Source organism: Cebus imitator, unplaced genomic scaffold (genome assembly GCF_001604975.1).
Source record: "Cebus imitator isolate Cc_AM_T3 unplaced genomic scaffold, Cebus_imitator-1.0 Scaffold61, whole genome shotgun sequence".
In the NCBI taxonomy this organism is placed as follows: Eukaryota; Metazoa; Chordata; class Mammalia; order Primates; family Cebidae; genus Cebus; species Cebus imitator.
In genome coordinates, this window is record NW_016107376.1 from 6422356 (window position 1) to 6432139 (window position 9784).

A 9784-nucleotide genomic window follows, 5' to 3' on the forward strand; every position below is an offset into this window, starting at 1 on the left:
GGCTTCTCATAGGCAAGAATGCCAGGCTGTGGCATGAAGCCACTTGACCCACAAGTACATGACATACATTATAGCACTGGGACATGGGAGCATTCACCAGCAGCTATGATACTGTGTGTGCAACATACGGATCAAGCTGTGATCACTACTGCAGTAATGAATGTTTCTGTTTTATCAGTTTTGGTAACACGTGAACACATCACAAATTCACAAATGTTCCAAGGCCAAATAAATTTGGAAAATGCTAGTATAGATTATGCCAAAACCTGAAATAACTGACATAAAATATTGGAATGATGTCTTTACTAAAAAATTTATAAACTTAAGCTTACTGAAAACAACTTGCCAGAGATTAATATTATAGGACATTTACCTTTGTAAATAGCAAAAGCTTAAGAGAAATTATTTAGAAGATTACTATTCCTTAATCTTCTAGCCTCCAAAGGAATCTGTAACACCGTGCACAGATCAATCCATCCACACGTATCAAGGAGGACACCAGCAGTCAAACTGGATACTGTGATGGTGGTAGTTTTGAGGATGTTACAAAGGAGTAGGCAGGACTTAGGACCAACAAGACAGCAGGGCGTCCTAGCACTGGCAATCCTCGGAAGCTGTGGCTATCCGAGTTCTCCAGGCAAGGGAAGAGAGCGGCCACTGGAACCCAGGGAGGGTGGCTGTATGGAGACAGCCCCCGAGAGAAGCGATGGCCTCGGGTGGAGGGGTGCAGTCGCCCTAGGGACCTCTGTAGGAAGGAAGTCAGGAAAATAAATACCCTAAACTCATTCTTCTCCAACCTACAAAATGTCTTCCAGTCCTCTCAGCCTGTCAGTCAGAAGTCACAGGGCCAGGGTGCCTATGAGTGTTGTTGATAAAAGTCATGTCTGGAGGGAACACAGTGAGGAAGGGTGAGGGTGTTCTGGCAGGGCAATAGCCCGCTGATATGCATTTCACCTCATCTTTTTCTCCTGTCTACCTTCCTTCCCTTCTTTTTGACAAAGAGTGCCCAAGATGTGAACTTCTTCAAGAGCTATCTGGGAATTATTGAATTATGAAGTCTCTAAATAATGAGTTTCCTATAATATATATAAAAGAAGCTTCACCCAAAGTCTGGACCAGTGGTTACATCTCTATTTGGAAGAATGAATGAACAAAGGCCTTAAAGCTACTACCACCAATTTCCATCTAGCCCTAGACTTGAAACAAGCTAATAAGCTATAGAACTTTTCTTTGATCTGCCTGGAGAGAACCCTCCCTGTGGAGAACCCTCCCTGTGGTATATTTAAATTTTGTGAGAAATATAACACTTCAAACAACTTTCATTGTTTAAATTCGACAGAGGTTTGCATAAAACCAAAAGATGAAATCTATGTTCCAGTGAAACAGCCCCTTGAATCATTTTATAAATTTCATGAAACCTATTTTTCACCAGTATTTCTAAATAAAAAAACAATTATCCCACACATTACAAGTTTCCATTTACATGATGTCCAAGAACAGGCAAAACTAACCCATAATGGTACATGTTAGAATGATGTCCAAGAACAGGCAAAACTAACCCATAATGGTACATGTTAGAATAATGGTTACTTCTGATAGGAGGATGACTCAGGCTGGGAACAGGCACGAAGGAACCTGCTGGGAATGTTCTAACTCTAGGTCTTGTTTTATAGTTTGATATACAAGACATGTAATCAAGAACCACTGGGCTACATAATTAAGGTTCATATACTCCAAGCACTACCGTGTTTGTTGAGGCATTTTAAACTGCAATTTAAAAAGAAATATTAAGTGATTTTCACATTTTCACATTTACCAGCAAATATCTTAATGTAAAAAAGGTTTGGGTTTATACATTTACTCGGGCGCAGCAAACTGTGGTTCTCAGGCCACTTGCCTGTTTTCTACATTGTTTTACTGGATCACAGGTACTGGCTGCTTTCGTGCTATAGCTGCATGGGTGAGGAGCTGCAGACAGCAAGAAATACAACGCCAAAGATATTTACTATCTGATCCTTTAAGAAAAATTCTGCCAACTCGACTTAAACTTCATATAATAAATTGTCCTTTTTTTTTTTTTTTAGGAGAATTCAAATCAACCTCATCCAGATACTAAAGTAACAACAGGAAGATTTTTTTAGACAGCTTAGTAAATTACTCAGTGAATTGCAACCAAGAATTTCACAAATCTCTAACATAGGGTGGCTGCATTCTTCTGTTTCAGTTACATTATGAGTTTAAGACACAGATCATAAACTGGCATTCTGTTTAGCCTTACACAATGTTAATTTTTTTTTAATTTTATTCCAACCTTTTAAAAATAGGAGAGTATGTTTTTTTCAAAAACCAAGATTTAACTTCTCACTAAAAAAATAAATGGAAGATCCACCAACACTGGAACCATATTCCTACAAGCTAACAATGAGCTCAACTGACTTCGTCAACAGAGACGTCAAGCATCACTGACGCTCTGTATCACTTCCGCATCATTCATTTCTCTTACAGCACAGTTCAGAGGAAAATGAAATGCTGCTGCTAGTTGCACCTATATAAAGAGTAGGAAATGGAAGACAGAAGGCCAGAGGTTTCTTTAACACTCAGCTCACTTGTTATCTTAGTGACTCTTGGGCACGTGAGTTGAAACATGAGATTTAAGCAATGGCCTCTAGAGAAAACGGCAAAAAATGAGAGAAATCTGGCCAGAAGGGCCAAAAAGGGCAATGGTTTATGCCTGCAGACATCAAGAGGTGGCTATCTTCCTCTATCTCCCCCCCTTGGGACAATTCTGCCTATTAAAACGCTTCTTAATATTTTTTGCAGCTACTTGTGAGTCTGTAATTATTTCAAAATAAAAGGTTTTCTGAAAAAGCTTTGTCTTACACTGACTAAAAAACTGTCCAATTGTATAAAACAAGTTTAATCCTCTTCCATCAGAAAGTTCTGCTATTATCTATAGCAGGAATTCCCCAACCCCTGGGCCGCAGATCGGTCCTGTTCCATGGCCTGTTAGGACATGGCCACACAGCAGGAAGTGAGTAGTGGGTGAGTGGACTACCACCTGAGCTCCATCTCCTGTCATATCCATGGAGGCATTAGATCCTCACAGGAGTGCAAACCTGACTGTGAACAGCACATGTGAGGGATCTACGTTGCGTGCTTCTTATGAGAATGTAAAGCCTGATGATCTGGGGTGGAATAGTTTCATTCTGAAAGCAACCCCAACCTCCCCAATCCATGGAAAAATTGTCTTCCATGAAACCAGTCCCTGGTGCCAAAAATGTCGAGGACCGCTGATTACAACTCTTACCCAGATTCTCACCAAGAGTCTCCTTTCTCGAGGACTAGAAAAAGAACCATTATTATCACCTCTCTTGCTCTATCACATATTCATTCAATTAGCAAATATTTATTGAGCATCCACCATTAGTCAAATACTGTTCTAGATTCTAGGGGTACAACACTTGACTATGCTTTTAACCTATAGAACCTGCACTAATTTATTAGGTTTCATAATGCAGCATAAGCCATCAAAGCCTTCTGGCCTTATGGCCATATCATACTACCAATTTTATTACACTAAATTTAGTCCACTAAATTTTTTTTTTTTTTTTAATTTTTGACACGGTCTTGCTCTGCCACCCAGGCTGAAGTGCAGTGGTGCAATCACAACTCACTGCAACCTTGAACTCCCAGGCTGAAGAGATCCTCCAGCCTCAACCTCTCAAGTAGCTGGGACTACAGGTACACATGACCACAGCTAGTTTTTATTTTTTGTAGAAATGGGATCTTGCTATGTTGCCCAGGCTGGTCATAAACTCCTGGCCCCAGGCAATCCTCCTGTCTCAGCCTCTCAAAGTGTTGGGATTACAGGTGTGAGCCACCATGCCTGGCCCCTCATTTTTTTCTATATCCACTGCCTAAATTATAAGCTTAAGCAAATGGGTTATGGATCCAATTTTCTTATGGTGATCCTTCCTTCCTACATAAGGTATGTTTAGACTCTGTCTTTCTCTCTAGTCTGTCAAGAACTTCTACAACAGCAGTTTCTTTTTCACCTTAGCATACACTCTATCCATTCTAGTTTCTTATTGTCTGCAAACCTGATAAGTCCATCCTTCTGTATAGTCATCCAAGTCAATCATTAAAAGTTGAATGGATAGCATTGAGGTCCCTAAGACCCCAGACATACATCTCTTGCATGACTTTAAGAGACATGAGTCCATTGTTTAATGTCCCATGGGTTCCCCCTCTCTCAATGAGCTATGAGTTCAACCCGAGTTGCCCTATCCACAAGAGTATCATTGGGTCTACATCAAACCTTCCCAAATTTGAGATTCAGTTTGCTCACCCATTTTTCTCTAATCACGTTGTGGGGAAAAGAATTTTTTTTTTTAATGGGAAGAGAACAGTTGGAAGAACAACGGACTAAGGACAGGTCATTACATAGCTTCCAAAATAAACCAGAATTCTTGAATAAATGCTAGGTATACATAAGAAAAAAAAAAAAAAATCACTCTTTGGGGATGTGAAAATCACATCACTGTTTATTAGAAATGTTATTTTTCAGACAATTGATTTAATCATATGAACTTTTATACATGATAGCTTTGGCCACAGTATAGATGAAAACAGTTAACAAATTTAATCCTTGGAATGTTTTCTATTGTTAAAACCAAGTAACTTTTTTTTTTTTTCAGCTAAAAGCTTCTGCCTTTAATACACTCACTGGTGGTTATTAAAAAATGGAAATGTGTTTGAATGTCTAGAAGTATATTTGAACTCTGTATACAGTTCACATGAGGGAATCCAATTGAAATCGTATTTTAAAATGCTAATATATGTGACTAAGGCATAAAGCATGACACAAATTAACATTCAGCACTTGGAAGTAAAATAAAAACAAAAAGATAATTCATGAATATGGTAATGACTGTTCTCTGGCACAAAATCTGAAAGTGCTTTTACGCATTTTAAGTAAACTTCCACAGTATCATCTTCAAGTTTTAGAACAATCATCTAGCAAGTCATTTTACAGACACAATCTGGGATTTATGACAATTTGGCAAACAGTCTATTATAGTTGATTTTCTTCTCAATAAGGAGAAAAGTTTAGCCCAAGCACAGTAACAAGTTTATGTGAGGCATGTATAACCTGGAGAAAACAAATCATCAACACTTGGAGAAGTACTGTTATATGCTACTTAAAAATGATTATACGCATTAAAGCCAAGTCTTTATTCTCCATACCTTTTTAACCCGGTATATGTTAGACCACCTTGAAAGTAACAAAGCAGGGCTTATTGTAAAATACTCTTAAGTTTGTTATTCTTCACTACACTCCCAAACTTCTCTGATGAGCTCAACTTTTACTTGCTAACAGATATGTCTTTTAAGGAAAAAAAAAAAAAAGCAGCAAAGGGCAATCATTTTATATCAGTGCTAAGGTAATACTAGAGCACAACACTCACCCTGTCTTCCATCAGATATGAAAGTTGAAAGGTTTTTACTTTATTCAGTGAAGGTGACTTCAATGCCAGTGCTCATAAAGAGGGGACTTCCATCCTATCACACTATGTTCTATTTGCTTTAATTCTGTGCTGACTTTCCAGACTTACAGAGTTTCGGGAATTAGAGAATACTCACCTCCAGGGCAATTCCTGGCCCTCCAAACTGCTTACCTGAATATATTTCCGCTGAGTTTCATCATTTAAAACATGTGCAACATGCTTGGAAAAAATCTTTTCTCTTCCAGTTCTGGCATGAATACCAACCATAGTGACCCCGATGGGCCAAGGCGCATTTCCAATGGCCATCTGAAGATAAGCATCATTTGCCTAAAAGGAGCGTGTAAGAAGAAATCAGAAAGGCAAAAAGTTGTATTGACCCAAATTCTTATTTCAAGTATTTCACAGTCCTTTACGATTTAATTTTCATCCACCTCCTAGGTACATTGAAAATACCATTACTGTTATGCAAACAAAAGAGATTAAAATATAGGGTAACAGACTGCCCTGTCCAGGACCACAAAGGTCCATGGAAATACAGAAGCCAAAGCTAGGTTGTGAAAAAAAAAAAAAAAAAAAAGGTAAATGTTCCTTTGCAGCCTTTGTGTGCTGGAAATTAATAACGTTTCAGATGTGGAATTAGCAAGTAGGCACTTCAATGCACTGATGAAAATTCTAGTTTCGGTCTCCTACAGGCCCAGTCTTCTCCACAGGGGGTCATGTAGAAGACAGGGGCTAACGAGTTTTTCTTGGTCCAATCCGAAACAATATCCACTCCCTACACAGCACTGTGGCTCTCTGAAGGCAGTGGGGGCTCAGTATGCCGGGACGACCACACAGGGTCCATAACAGATGTGTAAACAGAAAGGAAACACTGGCCCTCTAGTCAAATAGCTGAAGGATGAGATCGCTCCACTTTGCCCCCCATCCAACCTCCCACCTGCCAAGAACCTTTAAAGAGCCACAAAAAGTGAAGACAGAAACCAAGGAAGACAAATGGCTCTTTTTCCTAACCAAACCTAGCTAGCTGTATGGAAAACCAAAAAAAATAATAACAGAAAGCAAATAAATTCTAAAAGACCTCAAGGGCTAAGAGAAGCTTACAAAGCCAGGCCTCAAACAGATTTTACTTTAAAAAATCAGATACCTATGAGATTGATAGGTAGAGTTAATTTTTTTAAAATCAGATACTACAAATAGGGTAGCTAGAAGATCATTTTCTACCCCAAAGATAAATCTGAACTTGTTCTGCTCAACAGATTTTAGAAAGCTTAATTTTATAAGGGCATAGGTACATTTTTATCACTAATTTTCATGCATATAAATTTTAACATTAGATCTTAACTGATAAAAATTCCAATATTTAGTTTCCCCCAAATTCCAAAGAAACTGTCTAAACAGGTTATTAAAGTGTCTTGGTTCTTTCTGTAGTTTATACAAAATAAGCTTACACTTGTACTTAGTTCTGATATGTGATCACGAGAAAAAGCAGTAAGAGGAAAGGCATCCATTCTGGCAGGCAGGTGATGTGAATTTTCTTCCTGCAGTGATGGTGACCTTATCTATCCATGCCAATGCAATCATCCTTAGTAAGAATCATGCAACTGACAGAATCTAAGAAGCAAAATTATAATTGTAAGGCAAAAAATATTTTCTTTGAGAAAACTGGCTGGCTCTTAAAAGCAGTAAAAATCACTGCAGGAGCCTCATTAGCCTAACGCTCTAATCAAGTAAATCATCCAGTCACTCAGGAATGGCAGCAGCACCTTGTTCCGTGAGTGTACAGATACAGCACTGAAGCAGTGTTATTCCCAGTTCCCTACTGCTCTGGCACTGGCACTGTGCTTGCTGCACTGAAATGCTCTACTCCCAGTGTCTTGGGAGGCACAGCCACAAGAAGCCTCCCTCAAACTCTGTCCTTTCTTCATCTCCGCTCCTGGTGCACTGGGCCCTTCTCTTCCTGTTCCCCTGTACCAACTGACAGTCCTCCACTCATCCCTTTCTAAACTCTACTGCAGGGAGCCCTGATACCAGCGCGCTTTCCCTCACCACCGCCTCCCAGAGCCCACTCAGGAGTAAAGACATCAGGGGGAGGAAGGAAAGGCTTCCCCTGCACAAGGTCTGCTACTGTCGCAGCTGAAATGGGAGAAATGAGTCCTAGAAGCCTTACTTGAATTGTTACCCCATAGAAACAATCACGAAGAGTGGTTAAACCTCACTGTACCATAATATAGGTACAACTGTTCAGCTATATTACAGATTAAAAGGGCTTTTAGAACCATCCTGGGAAACTAATCTACAATGTTGTTTCTATGGGAAAATTTGTTCCAAGCCATAACCAGCCATTTACAAAACTTTGAAATTCAATCCCATTGGTCAAATGAACACTGCCTATATCAGTTCATGCTCCAAAGAACCTTCAGACTGACTTTAAAAATGACTAAGAAAACAAAGCTGAGGTCTGTATTTTCTTAGTTAGGTTTGTTATTCAATGCCTAACAGTAAAGCTGGCAAATACAATAGAAAATAAAACATTTTTTACTACTAACTCATCTCACATTTATTCTTAAATCTACTACGTAAAATCCTCCTATCCCAAATGAACATTATATTACGTACATAACCTAGATACACTCTTAACAATTTCAAAGAACAGCATGAGAATGTACCTTCACATATTCTCTCTGCAACATGAATTTAATAATATCCGTTATTGATTCTTTAATATCCGCAGGAAGATTCTGGAAAAAAAAAAAAGAATTTTGGAAGCTACTATGTATACTGAAAAAACGGACTACTGCATTTATTCCAAATCTATACTGTAGTTTTTAAGTCAGTTAAAAAAGGTATTCACCAAGCAACCTCACCCTTTTCCGTAGCTTTCTGAAAAGCGGTCTGAGGTAGGACTCGGTCTGCTTCTGGGTAGCGCTGTTCAGTTTACCCTGCACACTGCGTTTCACATAATCTTCTCTGCCATTCAGTTCTTTAGCCCAAACACCAAGAAGAAACTGTTGAAAGGATCGGTCAATTTAGACTACAACGCCACCCAGTGGTTCAGTAAATTTAAAAGCTCTCTAGCACACAAACACGGAATACAATCAACCTTAAATGTCTTGATTGATTAAAATGCCACCAAATAATACTGAATAAGCTAGTTCTGTTCATTCATCATACTAATGCTACGAAGCAGTACCTTTGGCAAGTCACCAACTTCCATAGTCTACATATATTCCTAGCGCAAGATAATGTGCTTCCCCAAAAAAGAATACCAAGTTTCACAGTTAACTATTTGACAGGAAATAAACTTGTATTTGTATTTCTATTATATATATAAAATTCAACAAGTTACAAGTTACAAAGCTGTAGAAACCACAATTAAGTTTAAAAACCACTAAAGCACCTGACTAAAGAAGAAGGAAAACGATAAACAGAAACCATGACCCAGCATTCTCACCCCACCCATACCCCTAGAAAACCACCTCAGTGCCCCTTGAGTTTAACTGTATAAATGGCACCCTTTCTAGAAGTAGGTAACAGAAAAGGCTGAGGAAGGTGTTTTCCCCTAGAGGCATTGTCTACGCATGTCCTAGAAAAGAAGAGGTCATCATTCAAAGAGGAAATTCTAGTTCATACTAGTTCCTAAGCCCTATCTAGACAGTTCCATGCCATAGTCTCAATATATTCAGAGTCTTGATGACTAATACGTTGTATCTAAAATGTACGTACAAGAAAAAGCATTCCTTGCGTGCAAATCTTAGTCTGAACACAGTTTGTGAATAAACTGTGTTCAGTTTATTCAGTTAAAATATCTGTGATTTGTTCATACACTACCTAAGACCACTAAACAGAGGAATGGTGAGAAGAAAGTTGGAATCAGCACGTCACAGTAAAAATAGGCAACCATCTGTAGAACTGAAGAAATGAACACTCTGAAAGGTTCTGCATGTGTTTACCTTTTTCAGTGACAGTGTCTTTCCACCTCCTGCTTTTCCTGACCATCATCAACCTCTCATAAAAGCTTCTAGGCCAGGTGTGGTGGCTCACATCTATAATCCCAACTCTTTGGGAGGTGGAGGCAGGCGGACTCCTTGAGGCCAGGAGTTTGAGAACACCCTGGGCAACATAGTGAGACCCCGTCTTTACAAAAAACTAAAAAATTAGCTGGGCGTAGTGGTACCTGCCCAACTACTCAGGAGGTTGATGAGCCCAGTATTTCAAGGTTACAGCAAGCTATGATTACACCAGCCTGGGCAATACAGAAAGACCCTTTCTCTTACCAA

General features: G+C 39.1%; 1 protein-coding gene across 3 annotated transcripts in view; it reads right to left on the reverse strand.

Annotated features, from left to right (window-relative positions):
* PRPF18 (pre-mRNA processing factor 18) overlaps positions 1–9784 on the reverse strand; it is a 43081-nt gene that overhangs the window by 13771 nt on the left and 19526 nt on the right. For all 3 annotated transcript variants that reach the window (XM_017529834.2, XM_017529835.2, XM_017529833.2), the window contains 3 exons: positions 8372–8512; positions 8174–8245; positions 5679–5834 (listed from right to left, as the gene is read on the reverse strand). In XM_017529834.2, coding sequence (XP_017385323.1) covers positions 5679–5834; positions 8174–8245; positions 8372–8512 — 369 coding nt within the window. The remainder of the gene's footprint in view (positions 1–5678; positions 5835–8173; positions 8246–8371; positions 8513–9784) is intronic.